The 25,554-nt window shown below is 35.2% G+C and overlaps 1 protein-coding gene across 4 annotated transcripts in view; it reads left to right on the forward strand.

The window, feature by feature from the left end:
• Nucleotides 1-25,554, forward strand: part of ARFIP1 (ADP-ribosylation factor interacting protein 1) — a 65,740-nt gene that overhangs the window by 14,692 nt on the left and 25,494 nt on the right. For 2 of the 4 annotated variants that reach the window (XM_012727004.1, XM_012727006.1), the window contains 5 exons: nucleotides 2,512-2,613; nucleotides 11,688-11,796; nucleotides 16,824-16,919; nucleotides 18,437-18,549; nucleotides 24,596-24,817. In XM_012727004.1, the coding sequence (XP_012582458.1) occupies nucleotides 2,512-2,613; nucleotides 11,688-11,796; nucleotides 16,824-16,919; nucleotides 18,437-18,549; nucleotides 24,596-24,817 (642 nt within the window). The remainder of the gene's footprint in view (nucleotides 1-2,511; nucleotides 2,614-11,687; nucleotides 11,797-16,823; nucleotides 16,920-18,436; nucleotides 18,550-24,595; nucleotides 24,818-25,554) is intronic. The other 2 variants (XM_004685330.2, XM_012727007.1) reach the window with 1 other exon arrangement.

Here is a 25,554-nt window from a genome sequence, read left to right on the forward strand (position 1 = left end):
CTGCACCTCTGGCCTGTATCCAGTTTTGTGTACATAAATAAATCTTTAAAAAAAAAAAAAATCCAGGCTTATACTTTTTTTGGTTGCAAATATTGTAAATAAGGAGCTGTTCCATGCTCCTTTTTTTGGTTTTGCATTCCTCTTTGTTACAAGGTTAATTCTGCTTTAAATTGCATTCTACCACATGTAAATTAGGAAAATCATGCAATATAAAAGAAATGTACTTTTCTGTTACCACATAAAGCAGTGTCAAAGTCACACATAGGATTCATTCAACTTTGATCCTAAGCATGACTCTGGATTTAGAATGTACTTAGAATTAACAAGAAACACAGGCAAGCAGACATGACTTGGTTATTGATTTGTGAAATAAGAAGTAAGTAAACTGTGTTCACTTTCTTGTTCATGACCATAGTAGTAAACCTAACCTCCTTTTAATATGTAGTTTTACCTCATGAGGATGCTTTCAGTTCCTCTCCAAACCAGTAACAGTGAAATCTGGAACATGATATCCAATATATTAGATTTTAAAGATTATTTTAAGTTTAGGTCTTCACGTTATTTCAAGATACTAAACGCTACGTTATGTGTGCACAAGACTTGTTTTCAGAAAACAATGTAGTGGTGGCTAAAGCCAGTTTTTAGTATGTTTGCTGAATTTCCAAGCATTTTGTAAGCCAACTACTAAACATCGACATTATTTTAATATTTGCTTACATAAGCTATAAGTAAGAACTTATTAAGAACAAAAGTCATAGGTAACTTAGAACTTACCAGTTCAGGTTGTTTCTGTCTGTTATATCAAGGGAGGAAATGCTTTACTGATGTGCTGCACATCAGTTCTGCCTCTGGATTCAGCAAGGTTATAGTGGAAGCTTGAAATTGACCATGAGAGCATTAACATCATCAAAACAGGCAAGTGTTGCAAATAAGGACTTTTTAAAAATTATCTGGAGAACTGGTTGTTAAAAGATTTAGTAGCACACAACTGGTAACACTTGCTTTTATTTAGTGAGCACTTTATTGTGTGTGAGGTAACTCTTTTTAGCAGTCATCACCTTAACCACTTGGCCACCTTGTCCCATTAGGTACTCTTTAAATACGTTGAATAAATGTCCCTTCAAGTATTAGCTGAGATACATGCACTTTCTTAATGGGAAAACTAAGATTAAGTAACAAAGATCACAGAACAGCCTCTACAGTCATGAGTTGTTCATGACTGTAGATGAGGCAGGTCTTTAGGTGAGGTCATCACAGTGTGAACATCCTAGATTATAAGGGCACGAGCCTAGGTGGTACATTCTACCACACATGTCAGGGCCCCTGTTGAGTGTGAGGTACTCCATATGACGGTATACTGTAAGGCTGGGTTTTTAACCAAGTCTCTCATTACCCTTTTCTTGTATTGTGCTGTCTCTGAGAGGCTTTGGAATAAGTTATATAGAAAAGATAATATTTTGAACTAAGTCTGGGCAAGGTTTTATTAGATAGTAAAGATGGAGGAATACGTTAAACATTGAAAAGCATTTGAACAAATATTCACAGATCTCAAAGTATACTTCATTCCAGAAAAAGCAAGTAGTAGAAAAGAAAAGGGTCTTTAGAAGAGTAAAGAGAAGTAAAGCTTTAAAAAGTGGGTTGGACCCTATTGTGAAGAACATTGTCTTCATCATTCCAGCTGCTCTAACACAATACCACAAGCTATGTAATAACTTATAAACCATGGAAATGTATTTCTTATAGTTTTGAAGGATGGAATCCAAGAATAGAACCTTCAGGATTCTGAGGAAGGCCCTCTTCTGGTAGCAGCCTGCTGGCATTTCACTGCATCCTTTCTTGGTGGGAGGAGCTGGGGAGCTCTTTGGGGTTTTTGTTATAAGAACATTAATCCCATTCATGAGGACTCCACCCTCAAGACTAAGCATCTCCCAAAGGTCCCACCTTTATCTCTTTTAAATTGTTTAAAACTTTTAAAATTGTTACTGGTTAAGAAGTAATGGGTGAGGTGAAAAGAGAGCCTATTCTTTCTGAGAAGTGGAATAGCTTATTTACTGAAAGTTTCTGAAGTTTTTTAATTTTTAAAATAAGGGAAAGTGGATTTTTTTTTCCAGATATGAAATTCTCATTTTAACTTGTAGGCTCATGTGTTTTTTCAAAACCATGCACAGTTGTAGCAAGAGCTGCTTAGTTAAATTAACAGTGAAGCTGGGCTCTTTGTAATAATTTTCGAAATTATAATTGGTAGTCTGTCCTAACTGCAAGAACATTGACCCCTTAGTACCTATAGTAAACAGCTTATTTTTATAAAGAAATTTGAGCACAGTTTTTAAAAGGCCAGTTTTCATTTTATTAGTATCATATTTAGTGTAGTAGTAGTTGCAGTTATTTAAAAAATTCTAAAGTGGTGGTGCTTAAGCCCTATTAAAATGAATAGTATTTCGTGCTTCACGTGAATATCTGCCTTTTGTGATTTCATGTAAATTATGACTTTTTGTCTTTCCTTTTTTGAAGGAATCTACCATGGCTCAAGACTCTCCCAAAAATTCAGTAGCAGAAATCCCGGTAACTAGTAATGGAGAAGTTGATGACTCTCATGAACATGGCTTTAATAGGGTGAGTACACTTTTCTTTCTTTTAATACAAAGAATTGCGATAAGCTCTTAAATATTGACACAGAAATAGTAAGGTTTAATTTAGTCTTATTTTCTTAGATTGGCTGAAAAGCAAGGAATCTAATGTTATCGTGCAGGGATTAACCTGTAGGCCATATTAGTGATTTGTCAAGATTACGTTCCAGGCTTTGATGTTATTAGTAGTAATTCTGTTGTATGGTCAGAACAAAAGTGTGTCAGACATTTTGGGCGTGTCACTGTATAAAGCTACTTAATTTTATTTGCAATAAAATAAAATACTATAATCAATTTTCTTGTGTCCTAAGTATGTAATTCCTACGTATGCTGCTCCTCATTTTACTGTTCACTTTCTAAAGTGTCAGCTTAGGGGTTAAAGTCTCACTGCTGTCAAGCTATTGCCACTCACAGCAGCATGAGTCCTATCCCCGGCCAGGGAGCGGACCCACACGGCACAGCACACCTCCCTGCCGCACCCACTGCTCCCCTCAGCAGTGTGGATCTGCCTGTTCTGCTCCCCACTCTATTTGTGCTGCATTCTCTCAATTTCCAATGAGAGGAAGCCAGAAGCACCCCAAGTTTCATTGGTTAACGTCAGATCCTCATTTTGAAAATTCTCCTGCAATACTATTTTACATTCTATTGAAAGAAAGTAAAGAAGGGAAAAAATAGATCTTGTCGGGGAGAGCTCCCTTTACTGGACACGATGAACTTTACCAGGGAGCAAAGCTCCTTAGAGCAGTCGTCCACTTCAACCAGGCCACTCCCACTTTACCTCCCTGAAGTTCAGTGTCATAAAACATGTCTCTGTTCCTGCCTTCTCTTATGAAAAAGATATGCATTATGAGGGTCTCATCTATTTAATATCCTTTAATTAAAGTAAAAGTTGGCTCTGTGCTTCTTTTCCCCACAAGTGAAACCAATTTAAGAAGCCTCCTCTGAGTGTTTTGAATATATTGTACAAGATCTGTTCCTTGTATTTTTGCCTACATTTTGGTACATTTTCTTCATTTATTTTTCTGAGCAATAAAAGTGAAATTGCATTTAAACTCCCAATTCCTGTTTCCACTTTAATATATATAAAATTTCATAGGGAAGTAAGTGTTAAAATATGTCATTTAAAATTTGGATTTATTTTCTAGACTGGTAAAGAGATCTCATTTGTATGACTGAGTCAGCAGCAAAAAATTAAGGTGTTAAGTTGTTATAACTTGACTGGCCATTTGGTGTCACTGTGGCACAGGCAGTAAAGTTGAAAATACTTCTTTTCTTGTTTGTGACTGCCTTTGCTTAGTTTCTCATTTGATTTCCTTTTTAAGTCTATCCAAGGGGAGACCCTAGTTAAAAATTCACACTCAGCATTCATATTTATGTAGAGGCTATGATGGAAGAACTTGTCCTAGAAATCCCCTGGCAACATCTTTCTGTGTTACTATTTCTAGGGCTGTTACTCTCTTAATTAAGATGAAGCCGACAGTTATATATAGGGTGGGTGGGATGTATAGTAATCTTTGTATTAGTGCCATTTTCTACACCAAAAAAAAATTACTCTGACTTGTAAACTACATGTTATTTCTAATTTATGTTGTTTAAGTACTGGTCAAAAAATAGAAACATGTGACCCTTGCCATGCAAATCTGAGCTTATTCTATACTAACTTTTCAAGTATAGAATTTATTCTTGGTACTATTATCACAAATTAAGTTCTAAAAAATATTTTATATATACATCTATTACATTAACTCTGAAATTTGTGCATAAATACATTATTTTTAATGAAAAGCTGAAGCCTTCTCTGTTTTAATTAAACTGTAGCTTGTACCTTTACTTTTAAGTAAAAACTATCATAAATTTTTTCTATTTATAGAAGTAATAGTTTTGAAAATAGTTACATAAGTATACATCCGCAGTGAGACTCGATGAATTCAGCATTTTCTTGATGCAAGTTAGCATATAATTTCCTTCTTTATTTTTATATAATTTCCTTCTAATTAAGCTTCAGTATTAGAATCCAGACCAAGGTGCTTGAGAAGTGTGTGGCTAAGAGGATAGGCCGTAAATCACTAAAAGGTAGTGATACAATAAGGTGTTGTTAAAAATTTGTTGCGGGCCCCTCCCTGGTGGCGCAGCGGGTTAAAGCACAGCACCAAGAAGCTAAAGCTACTTCAGCATGAGTTTGATCCCCTCCACGCCCCAGAGGTGACCCACATGGCACAGCAGACCTCTCCTGATCTGCCCACTGTTCTCCTCAGCAGTGTACTTCCTAGATCTGCCTGTTCTGCTCCCTACTCTGTCTCTGGTGACTCCTAAGGCAGGAGGTTTGCTGTAGGCGGGGATTCTGATCATCAAGTGAGTTATCAGTTAAGGCTCCAGGTGTGCTGTTCCTGAGTGATCACGAGGTCCAGACATTGTCCTTGGAGTTCAGGCCGCCCAAGTGGAAAGGTATTGTATTGTATTGTATTAGCCTACTGTCTTTTATCTGCCCCCATTCTTTTTTTATGCCCTTGTCCAGCTGCATATTACCATATCAGAATCAAAACTACCAACTTTAAGCTTTCTACAAGCATTTTGAGCTAACTGTGGGGAATGAGAATATAGACAAATTGATTTTAATGTCATGCACAAAGTATTATACTAGGTCATAGTATTATACTAGGTCATAGGTCAAGTGCAGCATGTTCTAAGGACTGTTAGGAGGAGTATGGAAAGATTTTATGAGTATTTGCTGCCCAAGCTGAATCTGCAGGATAAGGATAAGGTAAAGAAGAATGAAGAATGTTCTTACAAAGGACAACTAGAAAGACCTAAAAAAAGTTCAAGACAGGGCACTGTTGATGGAATGGAGATTAAGGGACGGGGGCAGATGTGAGAGAAATGAGGCAAGAGAGGTAAGTAGGGACCAGTACTGCAGCAGGTTCAAACCATGTTGAGGAATTTGAACTTGACTTAAAAGCAATGATGGCCCCTAAATGGCACACAGGTGGACATGTCTCAACCAGACCTATGTGTTGGGAAGTTCTTAGCTTACAGTTTGAAGTCAAGGGTGACAAGACCATAGTCAGGAGAGTCAGTTAAGTTCGGGGAGTTCACCAAGGGAAGAAGAGAGGGAACATTAGTGGGCTTTTCCCCTGAATAGACACTAGACCCAGAAAAAAATAGCAAGCCATTTTAAGAGGAGGAAAACTGGTAAAATATTCTGCAGGTAAACTAAGGAAGAAAAGAGTTCACTTATAGAGTGCTTGGCAAAGTCTTACAGATGATCGTTTCAGTATATGCTTTGTGTATCACCCTTTATTCAATATTTATCCAATTTGCCCTAATTGAAAGAAAGATTAACAAATCTTTAGTTGTTTTGTTTCTATATTGTAGTGCTGTACATACTGTAAGGATGTATATTTTAAAACAAATTTACTGAATGCTTTTCTTTATGTGTTGGTTTTGTACTAACTAGTTCAAAAGTAGATTATCACGCTAAATTACAAGTTCTGAAATTACATTTTTTAACTCATTCTTATCTTAACTTGCAAATGGAGGTAATAAGTTATTTTGGCTGAAAATGTACACCATTTTCCAGTTTTCTAGAAACTGTTACTTACAAATATAATTGTTTTCTTTGAAAAAGACTCAAAATATACATGAAACTTTTGTCCAAAGTATTTTAGCTTAATTGCTTGAGAATTTATTTTAAACTATTAAAGATTCTATCATTGTCCAAATAGTTTGAGTAGAAAGTTAATTTCATGTTTATTCCATTTTATTGTGAAGTTGTTAGATACAAGTTTGCAAAATCTTAAAATTTAGTTGCATGTCAGCAACATAAAAATGCAAATTAGGAATTTTATATACTTGATTATAAATGGGGTCATTGTCTCTCAAATATATTCTGGAAGCTATAGAAATAAATGTACTGCAGATTATTATAAAATGACTAAGCCAGACATGGCCTTATAACTGAGACACCATTTAAACATGTAAGGGTTATTTAAAAGCACATTTAATTTTTTGTGAGCTATGAGGCTGAATTATATGAGTTAGAGAATGTGATTTATAATAAACAGTCAACTAGCTCATAAAATACAGTTAACTCCTAAGTTATGCATTCCTTTCACATAGCCTGTATCATTTTGTGTTCCACTTAGCTGCCAGACTACTATCAAAATGATAGTTCTGTTCAGAATCTGAAAGCGCCCATTTGTGCCACGTTTGGTAAGGCGCCTTCTAGTAGTAACAGTTTAGATGCAGGAAGGCCTTAGTGCTTTTCCGATTGTGTGGCTGTTTCACATAAAGGGCATGACTTTTTTTCTGGAAGAACTTTTCGTTTGTTGAATAAAGGACTCCAAAAGTCCACTGGAAGAGTTTTAAACAAGATCTCATGTACTCAAAGAACTTTCATAACAAAATGGAGGGTCTAGAGACACTGCATGACAAAATGACAACTTAGGTGATAAGATATCCATCATAACTACTATTTAGCCTGTTAATGACTCCTCACTTTTCAAACATTTCTACTATCTATTAACCTTTTTTTTTTTTAATTTTCACAATCTTTTGTGACAATCACATGAATAAACTTCTTTCAGATAAGTTCCATAAAGACACCAGCCAGGCTCTGTATTGATATTTCTACATTGTTTAAATGTAATTTTTTAAAAGATTTATTTATTTATGCATACAAAGCTGGGGTACAGGCCAGAGGTGCAGGGGCAGTGAGAGGATTCACCAGAAACAGAGTGGGGAGCAAAACAGGCAGACTGACGAAGTACATTGCTTAGGGGAGCAGTGGGCGGGTCAGGAGAGGTCTGCAGCGCCATGTGGTCATCTCCCGGGCTGGGATCTGGATGGAACTTATGCTGAAGTGGCTTTAGCTTCTTAGTGCTATGTTTTAACCTGCTGCACCACCAGGGAGGGCCCTTGAGTGTAATTTTTTGTGCCCTATATTTTGAGAGGTTGATTTATGTACGTTTTCTCTTAAGGAAAGCTGAAAATCTCTGAAGACTTAGAGCAAGGCAACATTCAAGGAAACAATTCTGAAATTAGTTGACCTTAATGACTAAACTTGTAAAATTTAAGAAATATCTTGGTAGTTTGACAGTACTTTATTTTGTTAGTAAATGTCTTTCAGAGAGAATCAGCTTGTCTGGTTTTAATATAAATATGAATTAAAAGATTGATAATGTTTAAAAGTAGAAACCATTGATTTAGATTTAAAAAATAAACTAAAAAAGGTAAAAAAAAATCATTCAGTAAAATAAACACTTAGATTTGATTTAAAAATAGTAAGCAAATAAGACTGAGTATAAAGAATGATTTTAATTTTAAGCACTCTTCAAAATAATATACAAATGAAAAGGATGTTGTCCTATGATAAGAGTTTTAAGTGATATTAGGAAATAAATGGAATGGAATGAAGACTATTCATCTGTTTTATACCAGTAGGAAGGAAACTATGTTAGAACTTTTTTGTTGATATGTTTAAACTTTAGTAGATTTTAACATGATTTTAAAAAGGTATTTTTTTAACTCTTTCAGAAAATACACTGAAACTAATTCTAAAATTATAGTAAGTTGCTTGACACAATTTACATTATAGCTAATATTGTTTCTTCAAGCTTAATCCTGACCATATTGCTAGTTAGTAGAATTTGATGACCTGGTTTTGTTCCCAGTTTTCTCATCTATAAAATAGTTGTACTGGTACCACTTAAAATATTGTCAAGATTAAATGTGACAGTCTACTAGCAGTGTTGCTTTGTATAGACCTAATGAAAGTTAATTTCAGTCACTGCAGTTTAGGTGAACAATACCAGTCCCCCAAGAACACAGCTCAGCTTTCTGTTACCTTAATGGAATAATTGTAATTGCATAACGTATAAAGTGTAAAGTGCCAGCATGTAAGTCCATAAACGACTCTGTATGTGACAAGTGATGGGAGAATTCAGTAATGAGAGTACTTTGTCTCAAAGTCCTTTCTTTGGTGATTGGTCACTGCATATGTCACTCAGTTCACATCCAAGTGGCAACCCGTGTGTGATTGTATTGCCTTCTTTTCTTCTGATCATAAACCCATGTGACATTTTCCAAAAATGGATAATCAGTAGGGAGTGGGTGAACAAAAATACAGGTATAGCAGCAAAGAAATGAAAAGTCATAGTTGAAGTAAGGGAAATTCAAATCGACTCTGAATGATGTCGTACACAGAATAGTTGCACATGAGGATATTGACACTACTATAGTAGGAGAGACGCTAGATTTGCAGACAGAAAACTTAAGTGAAACCTGACTTACTGACCTGAACAAAGGAAGAGACTTTAATTTTTTAAAAAGATTTTTTGAAGGTCACAGAATGCTAAACAGCCACTATTACACTGAATCAAAACCCAAATGCTTTCCCTGTAAATTCAGCAACATGATAAGGATAGTCATTGTTACCACTTCAGTTTTATTTAGTATTAGGGTAAAGTAGTCTGTTCTGGGCAACTAGAAAAATCACAACAGAAAATAAAAGGCATCCAGATTGGAAAGAGAAAGTGAAACCTATCATTATTGGGAGGCTATGTAATACTATATATAGAAAACCCTAAAAATGTCACCAAAAAGCTATTATAAGCAATAAAACAGGAAAAAAATATTGCCAATACATTTCATCACATCAAATGTTTTTGGAGCTAGAGGCAGATTATACAGTCAACATACAAAAATCTATTGTTTTTTTTATATATATACAAGCAGTGAAAAAGAAAACAAGAATTCCATGTACAATTGGGGGGGTGGGGAAGGAACGCCTAGGAATTAATCTAACCAAGAAGGTGAAGGACTTACACACTGAGAAGTGTAAGACATTGCTAAACAATACAGGGCGTGACATAGGCAATAGAAAGTCTGTGTTCGTGGATGGAGAAAATTAACATAGTCAAAATTACTACTCTGCCCAAAATCAGCATTTAAGTTTTACACAATCCTCATCAAAATTCCTGTAATGATCACCAAAGAAATTGAAGAAAAATGTTAAAATTTATGTGTAGCCGTAAAAGGGCTTAAATACCTAAAGCACTCATGAGGGAAAAGGAAAAGGAGAGACGTGGAGACATCGCATTACCTGATTAATTAAGCTGTACTCTAAAGCAGCAGTAGTTAAAACAGCATGGGAGTAAGGGGTGATGTTGGAGAAAATTTAATTTACTGTCCGTCGTTTCTTTTCCCTGGCCCTCATGCACGTCTAAAATGGGCAGACACTTGTTTCCTGGCCCGCAGTATGTGACTGTCATGAAGTTGCGCTCATTAAATGTTGGTTCAATGAATAAATAAATCCTTTATTTTCCAGAACTGAGGTGAGTACTTTTGCCCTTCCTCTCGGTTCTCATGGACTTAGTTCCTACACTGAATTCCTCTGATACTTTGGCACCAGCTTCAACTTTTATGTTAATGTTTGCCTATCTTGTCTCTCTAGTGAGGCTTGGATTGTACCTTATCTTTGTCCAGAAAGTCTAACGTAGTAAGAGTAAGCAAATCCTTGTTAAATTAATTTAAAAGTAAACCAATTGCTATAGCAGCTTCTTAATCTTTATAGTGTTGAGTCATATGTTCTTTAGTGCATTCAACAAATTCATTCATTTACAAATACACTGCATCTCAGTCTCTGAGGGTGTAACAATAAACAAATTAAGAAAGGGCCCAGGTGTGGTAGTCAAATTTGGGTGTTGTTGATGTATAGATGATTTATAAGAATTGAATAAGATCATCCAAGAAATAAGTATAAAAGAAAAAGTCCTCTGACAGAACCATTGGATACTCCAGGATTTGGAGGCAGTATCAGTGAAACACATATGCTGGCCTGAGAAAGCCCAGAGTGTTCTGAGGCTAGGAGTTGAAAATGTGGCAAGAAAGTGTACCATTTATGTCTGTTAACTTTTGACTCTACAAATTGTAGTAGTCCAGATGTTGTTTTCAGTTTGGGAATTACAGTTATAGAATATATGTGGTAGGTGGCGTATTACGAATGGAATTAAAGATATACTGATCTTCAGTGCATCACTAACTCATCATTATTGTGAAAAACCAACCAAATATATTTATAGACACTAATTATGAAAATTGGGTAATACCTCAATTGGCAAACCAAGGGAAAGAAACTACCCTGGAAATCTGTTTGCATGGCTTTCTTTTTTTCTGTTTTTCTTGTTTAGCTCTAAGGTTCAGTGTTTGATATTTATCATGGCTTAAGTCTCAGTTATTGCTAATTTGCAGTTAGATTCACTCAAACCATGTTTAGCACAAGTCTAAATAGCAGGAATTTCTTTTACCTCACCCTAGTTGAAGCCAGAGAATCCCTTTTAACCTAACTAATTTCAGAATGAAAGGAAAATTAATACCGCAAATGAATGATTTCTTTATAGTGACAGGCTTATGAATGTATCGTCTTGGGTTTTTTAATGGACGTGGTTTTCTGGCATCTTAATTTTGTTCTTTAAAATGGTTTTTGGGCCTTCTCTGGTGATGCAGTTGGTTAAAGCACAGTACTAAGAAGTATCCACAGCCACTGCAACCTGAGTTCAATCCCTGGCCAAAGAGGTGACCCACATGGCACAGCAGACCTCTCCTGTCCCGGCCACTACTCCCCTCAGCGGTGTGTTTCATTTGATTTGCCTGTTCTGCTCCCTACTCTGTCTCTGGTGAATCCTCCCACCATCCACACCTCTGGCCTTTACCCCAGCTCTTGTGTACATAAATAAATAATCTTTATGAAAATTTTAAAAATATATATTTTCCTGGTATATCAATAGATTGGACATTTGAAATTGTTTTAACATCTGCCTTCAGTTTGGCTCTAGAAAGTGAATATATTTTGTGTTTAATATATAGTGGACCTTTTACTAGCAAATGTTGCTGAGTTTGCCGTTGAATATCGTTATAGAAAAAATCAACAGTATAAGGGAATGCTACATAACAGAGAAAAAAATAGTTTGAGGTGTGATTAAAAGGCTACAATTAATGCATAAATCTTATATGGTGTGAGATTTTTTTACAAAAAACTTTCTCTTTTATTTTAATGTTACTTAGGATTTGAAGCGCTCATTACCAGCTGGACTTGGTCTCTCTGAAACCCAGATTACATCTCATGGCTTTGACAGTACCAAAGAGGGGGTTATTGAAGGAGGAGCATTTCAGGGTAAGAGCCTATGTGTTTTTAAAGATGACTGGTATAAAATAAAAATGCTAGCTTTATTAATAAAGCATAAAAGCTATTATTCTGTAAGAAAACACTATTATACGTTTAATCCTGTTCCTCTACAATTTAAATAATTTAAAAATTGTTTTAATAGCCTTCATTATATAAATAGATCAGTGTGCATGATTTCAACAGTTACTATTTAATGATTGACTTTAAAATACTGAAGTAAAAACTAAAATATACATTTGAAATGCAGGTTTAGATTATTTTAGTTTGTGACCACAAAAACTATAGCTATTAAATCAATATTGATGTGTATAAATATGTATATCAAAACGATTTGGACAATAAAACTTTTCCTATTAATTGTGGTAAGCAGGATGGAGGCTTAATAGCCCACTCTCAAGATTTGCTATGAGGACTCTCAGGACTTAGTATATAGCCATTCATATTCCCAGCTCTGATTTATTACAGCAGAAGGAAAGCCACACACAGCTTAGCAAAGATAAAGGATGCTTGGCAAAGTGGGAGGGTGTCAGCATAAACTCCCAGTCATCTTTTCCCAGGGCATCACAGAAGACGTGCTTAATAGCGCGCGGTGATGTGGCAGCATGTGTGAGATGCCAGCTGGGAAAGTCTCTGAAACACGCTGTGCCCAGGTTTTTGTGGAGATTGCTCACATAGGCACGCTCTGCCTGGCACATCCCAAGATTCCAAACTCCCAGAAGGAAAGCAGGTTGGTGCAAAAGTAGTCTAGGCCTTGCAAACCATCGTACCGTTCTGGAAATGGAGGAAATCGTCCCAAAATGCCCCAGATGCCAGGCAAGGGCCAGTATTATAAGCTGGCCCTTTTTTTCTTTTTCAGAATAAGTAGTTAGTTCTGTTATGTTAAATCTTCTTTTTTCATTTTCACATTAGTGAACAAAAGTAGAGCCATGTAAACATTTGTGAAAATGAAAAGAGCTACTTTTGGTAACTAGTTACAGCAGTAGCCTTAGTTGATATTCCAATGGAGTATTAATTTTAATGCCACATTGTTACTTCACAAAATGAAAAAAAAGGTTTCCATGCCTTTGTAATACATAGCCCTCCTGCAGATAATTGTGTTTTATCTTTTTGTTGTTGTTTTATATTTTTAGTGCACTAATTGCCAATACTTGATTCAAGGACAACTTATATTTTGAAATATATTCTTTACTAAATGGATCCGGGGAACAGGCATTTACAAAAATGCAGTTTATATCCTCTTCTACAGGCTGTAAAATGGTCTAGCTAGTGACATCATTTATCTCCCTTTTTATTCTCATGTTCAGAAAAAAAAAGTAAAGCAAGCATACATGCCAGTATTCCAGTAGTCATTGTGCAGCATTGTGACATTCTTATCTAGGGGATAATTTTGAATTTGAAAGGATTCACTCAGTCTCTAAAGTTAAGAGTACTTGCATATATGACTTACTTTGCAAAACATCAAAGCATTTTCCACTCATCACCAGTTTCCAAATTTAAATGTCAACATGGAATAAAAGATATTCTTTTAAGATATTTTAAGCTGACATTTGGGTTAGTCTGTTTCCCCCTTAAGTGAAATGGTATCATACAGTAATTGATCACTATAAACTGCTGTGTTTGAGCTTGAAGATGCCACTGTATCACACTTACTTACAGATATAGCCTAATTCTTCACATTGGAATGAAAAGTTGTCTCATGATAATGGCAGTAATTTACATCTCTGAACTGACTTCTTGTTCAAGTAACATTGGTTTCTAACATTATTTAAGTTTCAGGTGTACATCATTATAGTTCAACACCCGTTATATGTACTACATTTTGATCCCCATGAGAGTCTGGTTTCCATCCACACCAAGTGCTTGACCCCTGTTACCTTGTCTCCCTTCCTCCTTATCACTGTGGTTACTAAAGAGGAAGGGGGCAAACTGACTTTAAAACATTTTTAATGCAAACTGTGTGGTTAATCAGTGTATTAAAAATGTAATAATTGGGCCCTCCCTGGTGGCGCAGCGGGTTAAAGCACAGCACTGAGAAGCTAAAGCCACTTCCGCGTGAGTTCGATTCCTGCCTGCCCCAGAGGTGACCACATGGGTGGCAGACCTCTCCTGACCCGCCCGCTGCTCCCCTCAGCAGTGTACTTCATCGATCTGCCTGTTCTGCTCCCCACTCTGTCTCTGGTGAAGCCTTTCACCACCCCTGAGCCTCTGGCCTGTACCCCAGTTCTGTATGTACAAATAAATAAATCTTAAAAAAAAAAGTAATAATTCTGCTCTACTCAGATTATTTAAGCATTTATTAGGAAATTAGTTATTTTAAGTGCCCTTGTTGTAAGACATCGTCTGCAGATTAGTTGGAAAGAACCTGAGAAAAATTATTAAAGCTTAGGATATAAGTCTTACAAAAATATTCTGAAGGAGTCGGGCTGTGCTAGCCTGTGGAAGAATTCCAAGATAATGACTATCAATTGGATACTGACTTTGCTTATTGAACATTTACTTCAAGGAGAGTATTAATCATTTACGTCCATCTCTGTAGTGAATTTAGAAGAAATTATACTTAGATTTAGCCTCAAGAGCAAATGCTGGAATCTGCCTAACAAATGTGTTGTGGTTACTAGTAGTGGAAATCAAGAATAGATCAAAGCTCTTAAGAGTCAAATGTACTTGTTACAAGAATCTTGTTTTAGTGTGTTTCTGTCATTGCATTCAAATATTCATATTCCTAGATATCTGTGCTTGAGATGAAGCATAACTAGTTCTCCAAAGATAGTTAGTGAGTACAGAGCCTAGGTTTTATGAATTATTTTATTTTGTATTAGTGAATGATTTCAGTATTTAATTTAGTGTAAGTGATTTAAAGGGTTACAGTGTTGAAGATGTAGACAAGTGATAATTACCCTTGTTGATGGTAAACCCCCAAAATTGAATTTCCTAGTACCTAGTTAGCTCAATACTGCTTCATTTGCTACTTTGGTTTGGAGAGATGTACTGCTTTTGTTATAGGCATTATGTACATCTCAGGTTGTGTCACAGGATTATTTCTTATGCAAGATTAATAAACAGTAATAACCAGAACAACAGGGCTGTGTTCCTAGGATTATCAAGAAAGGGAACTGCTGTAATTGTCTTGTGTTGAATACTCCTTTATAATAGCAACACTGTGCCTTGGGTGGTAGAGATAAACAGTCTTTGTTTAGAATGGTGAGTTGGACTATATAAGCTATTAAAGTGCATTACACTCAAAAAGTTAACTTATGAATTAGTATTTTTATACTGAATTTAATAATGGAGACATTATGGTATGAATTCAGAATATGGACATATTACTGTGAGTCTCTAGTAAGCTGTTTTAATCTTAATTGGACTTTATCCCGTGATTTAATGTTAGACTTGTTAATTTCTAGCTTCCCTTCCAGTTTAGGTTTTATGGCCAAAATATTTAAAGAGACAAGTTTCTACTGCTTTGAAAGGTAGTGCCATCCTATTTAGATCAGATACACTCGAAACTAAGATTTTCATATCATTAGAACTGGCTGCCTTTTCTGCATCAGAACTGTGTCTAGGACAAGCCCAGTTTTTACTAATTGTAATAAGTAAAGTTGATGTTGATTCTACACTATTAAGTGTTTTTAATTATAATTTGATATATCAGGTATTTTTAGAGAACCCGGGAAGAATGTAAATGAGAGTCTCATACAGTTATTAAAATATTCTCCGCTAAATATGGAAGGACTAATTTTTTCAGCTTCCCCTTAACTGTCACTCCCCTAAAGATGCAGTCTTTAGAATTTCAAATTAAAAAGCCGTTAGAAGCTGTTTTCTTCTTCTGATGCTGAACATTAACAAAGTGTTGAGTGGTCACTTTTGGTTGCTTTGTAGTTTGCCAGGGTGCTCCTGATAAAATGTGACAAATAGAACTGAATTTCAAATCCAGAGTTAGAATTTAAGATTCAGTTGTATTTCATTTAAAAACTGTTCTTTGCTTCTCAAACTTAGTTGTGTTTGAGAATTGGCTTTGGAAAATGATAGGTGCCTAATATGCAGCATGGTGACTGCATTTAATAATAAGGTACTTAATTGAATACTTCCAGTTTGCTAAAAAAAAAAAAAATGACCTCAAATGTTCTAACCACACATACAGAGGTGATGAGTGATGGATATATGTTAGCTTGATTGTGGTGGTGATTTCACGTGTGAACATGTAGCAAAAGATCATGTATACTTTAAATATATATGGTTATCATTTGTTAGAGAAAGACAAAATTTAAAAGCTTAAACTTGTTTAAAAATAATAAACAACAAAAAACTGATGGTCAGATCTTACAGATTGTTTCAGAAGTCTAAAGCTACAAAAGTGATTCTTATGCTTAATCAAAATAACACTCTGTGTCAGTACTTCTCAAACTTCAAAATACAGATCATCCGAGGTTCTAGTGAAATGCAGATTCTGGTTCAGTAGATTTGGGGACAGGGCCTGAGATTTTGCATTTTGAATAAACGCCCTAATTGAAGTAGGGTTCTTGCATCTACACTGAATAGCACTTACATAGCCTTTGTGATACTTGGTTTATGGTTTTGGGCTGCATTTCCTGAGGAGACTGTGCATTCATTCACATTTCTGTAATACATGCCCTTGGAGTTTTTCTTGAATAGCTTTACTCGTAAGCATAGCAAGTTATGAAATATTTAATCATTCAACTATGAGACATTAATCACAGTCAGTTAATTGATTTGGTAATAACAGAGTCCAGGTATACTCCTTTTAAGCTGTGACCTTGCCAAGTTTCTTTTTTACAGTTATGTGTTTTGTTTGCTTTTAATAGTTTAATGAAAACTCAACCTGGTTGCACCCACTTTTTATTATTCATTTCCTACAAAGCAGCAAATATATTAATTCCCGTTTTAAATCCTAGTTTTTTGATGTTTTAAAGGAAATGTCACTAAATCTGTATTTAAAACGTACAGTATGGGAAGGAAGAAAAAGGATTTCACAGTTACCTATCTACCCTTTTCAGGTTCCCCAGCTCCACCATTGCCATCTGTTATGTCTCCTAGCAGGGTTGCAGCTAGCCAGCCGGCTCAACAAGGAAGTGAGCTAATTGTTCCTGCAGGTATTCACGGCGCTGGTTGGATAAAGCCCTTCTTGCTGCTACTGAAGCTAAACTAATTCACTCAATTTCATAATCGCTTGCTTTATATTCTTAGGTGTGTGTTTCTGGCTTTTTTGGTGGCTGCTTTTTTTTTTTTAACAATGAGAGAAATAATCTTTCTAGCTATGCCTGTCTTTCTGGCTTTTCAGAGTTATTAGGCTCTATCTTAAACCTGTAATTTAATTCACAAAGATTAAGAAACATTGTAAAATTTAAGACATTTTAAAGCATCCTCTCTCTGCTGTGAAAGTTGTCAAGTTCCCTTATTTCATCCTAAACTCTCAGCTTTGCACCTCTATCCCTCCTCAGTTCAACAAAAAGGGAGCCTTGAGCAGCTAACGAGTTTGTCCATTATTAGCATGGGTCATGTGCACAGCTTGTGTTTCCTCTTTTATGTCTCACCTTGTAAGTAGATTGCAGGTGGTGACAAAATATTATTTACCAGTTTATGGCCCATGCAAGCTACTTGGGGAAAGTCAATTTCTGTGCATTGGATTTCCCTACACCAAATATTGCTTACTTAAATAAAATAATAAGCTCTATTTAAATCTGGAAAATAATTGAATTCCAGATTTCTTTTTATATGTAATATATTTTGTATTTAGTTTCTATGAAAATTCTGTAAATATATGTTTGCACATCATTTTCAGTCATAGATTGTGTAAACTTATGGTAGAGTAGTCTGGCTATAAGAGAGAGAGAAGATGTGTTTGTTGAACCTCGCTTTAGAAACCATTTTAAAACCCTTTTTTTCCCCTCCTTATTTCATTGTTTTTAATTATAAAGTTTTTATCCTAACTCATTAGTATATACTTATTAAACATTTCCTCATAAAAAAACTGCACTGTAGAAACTGCATAGCCTTTGTTATAATTTCATAGTGTTGGAACAATCTCTTGTCAAGACTTTGAACTTCCTCTCATTAATTATAGATTTGGGGAGGTCCCTTTAGGAAAAAGGAGGTGCAGTATAGGTCTTATTTTCACCCAGCCCTTCATTCTGGTGGTAAGATATTTTTAATGACTATTCAAATTTGAATTAGATCGCTAACTCCTCAAAGTTATAGTTCGGACACTGTTATCCCACTCTCCATGACACAGTGAAAGACCACCGAGGGGGGTACAGAGCCCTTCAGACTTTCACTGACAGTACTTTTAGGATCGTTAGGTTATAAGATTAGTTGCGGAAATTTCTTTCTTATGAGTAGATAGCATAAAGTAGAATTCAGTTTCTTTTTTATTTTATTAAAGACCAAAGGAGACAAACCACAGGGTATTTGTATTTAATGGACAGAAATAATTTTGGGAGGTTAAGAAATTATCCTCAGTAATCCCAGGATATTATATTCCTTAACTCTTCAGAATGTTCTTAGCTTTGAAATACATCAGCTGTTCAATTTGAAGAACATCCAGTTTTCTTTTCTTTCCCTACTTGTCTTGATCTGGTTTGTGTTTTTAACTTTTGTTATGATCATGCAGGTGGCCAGAAAGCACAGACAAAAAGTGGACCAGTTATTCTGGCAGATGAAATTAAAAATCCTGCAATGGAAAAGTTAGAACTTGTTAGAAAATGGAGTCTAAACACCTACAAGGTTTGTAATTTAATATTTCTACCCAATTGGCTCTAACAGTTTTCATTCATATGTTATTCCAATTATTATATTGTAATTGTATAGTGTAATATGAATACATAGGAGAGAATGATGCCATCTAAATATAAAAAGAAGTATTGTTTATTATTGCTTAAATGTAGTTAAAAGTCACAAAAGAGTTTAAGAAAACTATAAAATGAATTTTAATTGATACTCAGTTTGAAATGCATTTAGCTGTAGAATGACTACAGATACTTTGTTCCCCCTCCTTCTTTGTGACATCTTTATAGCAACTAAATGTCAGGGGGTGTGTTTGGCTTCTAGATCTGGAATCTAGTCTTACTGTAATAACTGAGCATTAACTGGGCAGACAGCACCAGATTACAAACGTTGAATTTCAAAAGTTTATTAACATGTTAATCATACTGCTTCAGAGTAATTGGTGTTTATTTGTTTTATGCCCTTTGTAAAACAAATAAACAAATTAATCTCTCTCTGATGTGTTTTACAAATAGCTCAAGGCCCAAAGCCACTAGTGCCTTTAAATCCTAACAGGGTCTGTGGAATAGTTAAATGGATCAAAAACCCTAGTAGCTCAGGTTGACGTATTCCCCATTTTGCACTCAGGAATTGGTGGGTCTAGTTGTTTGAAAATTAGGAGTTGTCATATTTGTATAGAGTACATGTCCTTATGTCTTCTCAAAAATAATACAGAAGTGGACTTATTCTTTCAGTTAATACTTTGTAAATATTTGGAATCCACAACAAAAATAAAGGTTTTCTTAAGATGATGTCATGCCTGGAGCAAGCTCACTAGCCTTTCCAAAACATAGCTTATGTCAGTGTAGAATCTGAGAAATGCTGATGTTGCCTTCATAATGGATCCTGCCCAAACTATTCTCTTCAGGACATCATTGCTCCTACTCAAGATAAGGGTTCGTTTATCCCATACATTGTCCTTTCCTTTGTATTACCTCCTGTGGCAACAGTTCACCGAAATACTCACATTTCTAACCCACCTTCTCATTGATTTCCTGTTTCTAGCCAGTTGTTAAATAGATTCTGCTGCTTTACTGCTCTTCCTTTATCCCTTTTTCTCTATCCCAGGCTTCATAGCCACTTCATATTTATTTCTCCCACGCAGTAGTGTAATAGCCTTTTAGCAATCGTTGTTACTACATATTGTGCTCTGCTTGATGTGGTCCCTCTTGCTTAAAATCCTTTATTCACTTCCCATTTAATTGGCATGAATCTGACCTCATCATTCCAAATGTTCTTCTCTTCTACCCTTGCAGCCAGTGATCCATACCAAAATACCCAGATATCTCCTCACTAAACCTTGCTTCCTCTCACCTTTATAGCCATCCATGAGGCTATATTTGGTGCTGGGATTTCCCTTCATGTTTTCTATCATGTAACTTGCTTATCTTTCATGACCAGGTTGGACTACATTCATTTATTGTGTTTACTCAGCTATGACTTTGTTCATTTATTTATTCATGGAATTTGCTTCTAGCTAATAAACAAAAATCAGCAATCTGATATTCTAATCTGTCTGATTTCATTCCCAGATTTTTAAATCCAAAAATGTACTTACATTTTGAACCTAACTAATACAGGTTTTAATTCTAAACCAAATTCTAGCAGTTACAAAGGTTAAACTTTTGCCCATTTGAACCTTCCTCTCATGTTTAGTTCATGTTTCCCATGTTTTTTCTATTGTTCCTTGTATTTGTGTTTTCTGATCTATTCCTTTTCTTTGGTTTCTTATTTCTAAATAATCTCTTAAGTAAATTGAATTAAGATTTCAGATTTACCTTCATATTAACATATCACATTCTTGATAAATACATCACATGTTTCTTTATATATATATATATATAGAGAGAGAGGGCATATATAGCATACAGAGCATACAGTAAGGGATGAGTCAGTGAGTGGGACTGGTCGCTACACTGCTGCTCGTACACACAGCACAATACCATGCGGAGGTGCTGTCATTCTTCCCGTTGTAATCACTTCACTTTAGCTGAAAACTTTTCATCAGCTTAATTTGGATAATTCAGTCTAAGCCAAAAGAAAAATAAAAGTCCCAACTTACGTGATTTTATGGGGTTTTTGTAACCTGAGGTATCTGGGCTGACACAGGCCTCAAGTAAAAGAAACAGAGTTATTGACAGTATAGTTCTAAATAACTATCAGGCGGCTTTTTGACCTTTTCAGTCCAGATTGTAAGATAGTCTTAGACATTCAGCACCATCTGTGTAAGCCAAGGTTTAATTCTGGTTTTGTTAGGTAGGACAGTGGCTGTTATCCTTCAGCTTGACTTTGGCTCAGACTGAGTCTCTTCCATAGACTTCAGGTCCTTAATGAATTTTATCTTTAATTTCTTTGACTATTTCTATTCTATGGGAAATACCTTAAGATTTTTCTTCAAAAAAAAAAATATGTAGTACTTCCTGTGTTGGTTGTAAATTTTGGTTCCAAGATCAATCTGGTGATTAAGACCATATATAAAAGAGCAATATTAAGTTTAAGCCTTGAACCCATCTTCTTTAATATTGTAATCTGCCTTATTTCATTCACAGATTTTAAATCCAAAAGTTGTTCATTTTCTTATTTATCTCATCAGTAGAAATAGTTACAGTGAACTCAGTTTATCTCTTTTTTATATTCATTTTTGTGTTTTCTTTTGTAGAATTGAAGTCCATACATACATTTTTGATATTTATTTTAGGAATAATTTTGGTTTCAGTCTTCCAGACTATTTGGCATGTTTCCAAAAACATTTTAAATGCTTTTTTAAAAATACTTGTGAGTTTGCCACCAGTATTCACACCCTTATCAAATTAATCTGTGTTGTCTTTAAATCAGTATCATTTAAACTTCCATTCCTGTTTTTCTTGTCATATTACCTTATTCATTTACTCGTTGACCTATTTCCCCGGTTCAGTTTTTAATATTTCTGTTTATGTTGCTTTCTTACCCTTAACACTTAATAATTCTTTTAATCCCTGTCGTTTGTTCCTATGAACTTTTCCTTGTACTTAAATGCCTGTTTTTTGGTATTACCAGGAAAGTTCTTAGGGCTATTTAAACACTCAGAGTACACAGCAAGTATCTTATAAATTCTTGAACTTGTATGATGGTGGCTCATGGTATTTCACACATTATCATTTTATTTCATCTACTTAACCCAAGAAGAGGATTACATAGAACAGTAGTTTACTTTGCTACTTCCTGCCCCTTTAACTTTGCTCCATTTGCCCCATGATCTTTAAAATGAATTTTTAATTCGTTACTGTGGAAAATTGAGTAAGACCAGCAGTTCCTTGTAGATTGTCCATATTTTTAGGGACTTTAAGAGAGGGTCAAGAGGCCCTCCCTGATGGCGCAGCGGGTTAAAGCACTGCAAAAGAAGTTTAAGCCACTTCCGCATGGGTTCGATCCCGCCTGCCCTGGAGGAGACCACATGGTGCGGAGGAGATCCATATGGCGTGGCAGACTTCTCCTGACCCGCCCGCTGCTCCCCTCAGCAGTGTACTTCGTTGATCTGCCTGTTCTGCCCCACTCTATTCCTGGTGAATTCTCTCGCCCTCCGCATTTCTGGCCTGTACCCCAGTTCTGTATGAATAAATGAATGAATCTTTAAAAAAAAAAAGAGGATCAAGAACTGAGATTCTTACTCTCGTGTATTTTAAACTTGCTTTATAATATATGCCAGTCTCCTCTATTTTGTATTTTAATTTCAGTATAGATCTGGAAGCAGTTTAAATTAAAATCTGTTCTTCTGTGATTATATGAGAAAGTTGCTCTAATGAGTGGGGAAATGACTAGCAACTTGGTTTTTTCACCATTGCTTCCTGAGCAAAGCTACACTTAGGCTATCTGTTATGCTCTCGCTCTCAGATTACTTTAGTTTTTCCTTAAGAATATATGTTGCCTATATTGGAATATAAACTCTAAAATCAATTTCAAGTTTGTATTATGTGTGCAGATTTATCTTACTATACTTTATAATAAACATCACCTTATTCTTTACTGCCATGTCTTCCTGGAAAGAAAAGTCTTTCCTCATTAACTATTGGTTAATAGTTAATAATAGAAACTGTTAATATTGATTAATAGTTAATCCTATTGTCTACTTGTAACCATATTTCTGTTTGGGAAAAAAAAAGGTCAGTTAGGTAACAATAGCTATTTCTTTCATTTTGCCCAGCCCCCAACGCCTTCAGTCAGTTCTGACTTCCTGAATTTCAGCAGATCATATTGAGTTCCTATGGAAGGTGCCACGTGCTTTGGCATGAGAACAGAGATAGTATCTCTAATAAAATTGTACAGGGAGAATACTGGTGGAAAGTTGGAATAAGTGGCATATCTCCTTTATCATGTTACCATTTCAGAAATTTCTTGCTGATATTTTTCTCATAAAAATCATGACACCTGCAATTAAAACTTTTGATATAATTTTTATCTTCTAGGAGTGTTTATATTTTCCGCAGTGATAGCTTTACTACGCTTCTGTGAGTTTGAACTCACCTTTCATATTCTAAGAATTCCTTAAAAATAAAAAGAATGGCTTTATAAAAAAGCATTTAGTCTTAAAGATCTTTGACTAATGAGACTAGAGAATGTGGCAGCGTATTTGTTTTAATTTTAAATACAAAAATATGTGAATAACATGTAATAAGTTAATCTTGAAGAGGTTAAATATAGATTTGTGTGTATTGACTCAGAAACATCTCAAGATACTTGTGGAAAAGAAATGTTTAGGATATTAAGTGTGTAATGTTGAAGTTTTTATTAATGATGAACTTTTGTTTTAAACCTTTGTAAACTTTCTGACAAAGAATGTCTCCCTCAGGTGTGGCCATTGTAGCTCGCCCACCACCAGCATGCCTGTGGTCCGCCTGTCGCTCTGTGGTGTTCCTCCCCCATTTTCATCCACCCCTCATGCATATTTAAGATGCTGTTTGTAGTAATATATTTAAGGGGGAGTCTAGACTATCCATCGAACTACTTATCATAATTTTGTAATATTTAGTGGGATTAACAGAAGGAAGAGGAAATTGAACTTTTATTTCATGTAGTATTTTAAGTGTCACATCAAATATTAACTATGCAATCATACTTTGAGAGAATAATTAAAATAGCACATTTTAAAATTTTAAAAATCGCATTTACTACTTTTAAAGAATATATTTATTAATTTTAAATGATGAGACATCTACTAGTGCTCTCTATGGTTATCTTAAAAATGTACTGTTGAGTGATGAAGTTGCTATAATTTTTTATTTCTAACAAAACCTACTGAGAAAGTTTACATCTTGGTAATCAAACGCTTGAAAAAAAAATTTAAGTGTCTATATCCTAGTTTCTGGGACAGAGTAGAATAACAATACTATATCCACCTGGGCAAAAGTAAAAGAAGACTTCAAGTATCTGTAGCCAGTCTCAGCCTCAACCTCAGTCTGTCTCTCTTGCGATTTCCCTCCCTCTCTCTGGCTCCTGGCCCTCCCAGACCTCCCCTCACTTTATTTCTCTTACTTTCTCTTCCACCACCTCTTCTTTCCTCTTTTTCTTTTCCTTCTTTCATCTACTTATATACCTACACAGTTATCTAAGAGCAAGATAAAAAGGATACAGTATTTGAAACCATTAAGAGAGTAGTAGAATTTTTCTTATATAATTCCTGTATTAACAGTGTAGTATTATTTTTAATCAATTCTAAGCACCCCCTCTTGTTTTAAATAACCTGTCCAAGTCCATTTAGCGTGAAAGTGATCATGGGAAAGAGCTCATCTGCAGTGCATAAATTAGGTAGATAAGCATTAAAGAAGCCTCCTCTGGTTAGTGACAGTTACTAGACATACCTGGTGAGTTTATGAGTCCAGAAGAACTTTAAGGAGACTGACAATTTTTAATCTGATAGGCTTGTTTGTTTGAAGCCAAAACATTTTTACCACATGCTCTAATATTTGTACTTTAGAATCCTGTTTTACTCTTTTTCTTCCTAAACAAAGTACATCTTTCTTTCTACTTACAGTGTACTCGACAAATTATCTCTGAGAAGCTAGGCCGAGGCTCAAGAACCGTGGACCTTGAACTTGAAGCTCAGATTGATGTATTAAGAGATAACAAGAAAAAATATGAAAATATTCTAAGATTGGCTCAGACATTGTCAACCCAGCTTTTCCAGATGGTGCATACCCAAAGGCAACTTGGTGATGCATTCGCTGACCTGAGTTTGAAGTCACTAGAACTCCATGTAAGATTATTTTAAATAACTATTGGGAAGTGGGAGGTAGAAGGATAGTGACAGAACTATTGTAAGATGTTATTTCCTACAGTTTGATTTGTTAAACTCCTAATAAATTTGAGTTACTGAAATTTTGATAGAATGTTTGAGAAGGCCCAAGTAACTCAGCATGGGATGTCATCTGGAGGCTTCAGGAGAAGGCAGCTTGTTAAAGCAAAGGAAAAGGAGCTGTTACCCTTCTGAGCCTAGAGAGCATCATGGTATATACAGTTGAGCCTGAGTATAAAGTAAATCTCAGCAGTCCTCTTTAAGTGTCTTGAACAAACTGTATTTATGATGATATCTTTACTGAAATTTTTAATACAAATAATGAGTTTTACAGCGAAGTTATTTTTCTGTTTATGGTTCTATAAACATACAACAACAGAGTGATAAAAGTTTTCTTAGGGCATTTTATGTGACTCCATGTATGTCTTTTTTCTCACCTGGCTCCAGTAGGTACTGACTTGATTAAGGATTAATATTTCATGACTTTGAGTCTTAGAGAAAATTTACTTATTTTTATAATAGAATAAAATGTATTATTTTATTTTTACTTTAGTGGTCTTTCCTCTGTCTTAAAACATTTTGTTGTTTTGTCATCTTGGGAATTACATCACCATTGCATATTTAGTTCTCTCCAACAGTGTTAAAAATGACTAAGATAAAAAGAAAACAAAAGAACGATGGTATTATCTTAGAAGAAT

This window comes from Condylura cristata, unplaced genomic scaffold (genome assembly GCF_000260355.1).
Source record: "Condylura cristata isolate star-nosed mole 26May11 unplaced genomic scaffold, ConCri1.0 scaffold00018, whole genome shotgun sequence".
NCBI lineage: Eukaryota > Metazoa > Chordata > Mammalia > Eulipotyphla > Talpidae > Condylura > Condylura cristata.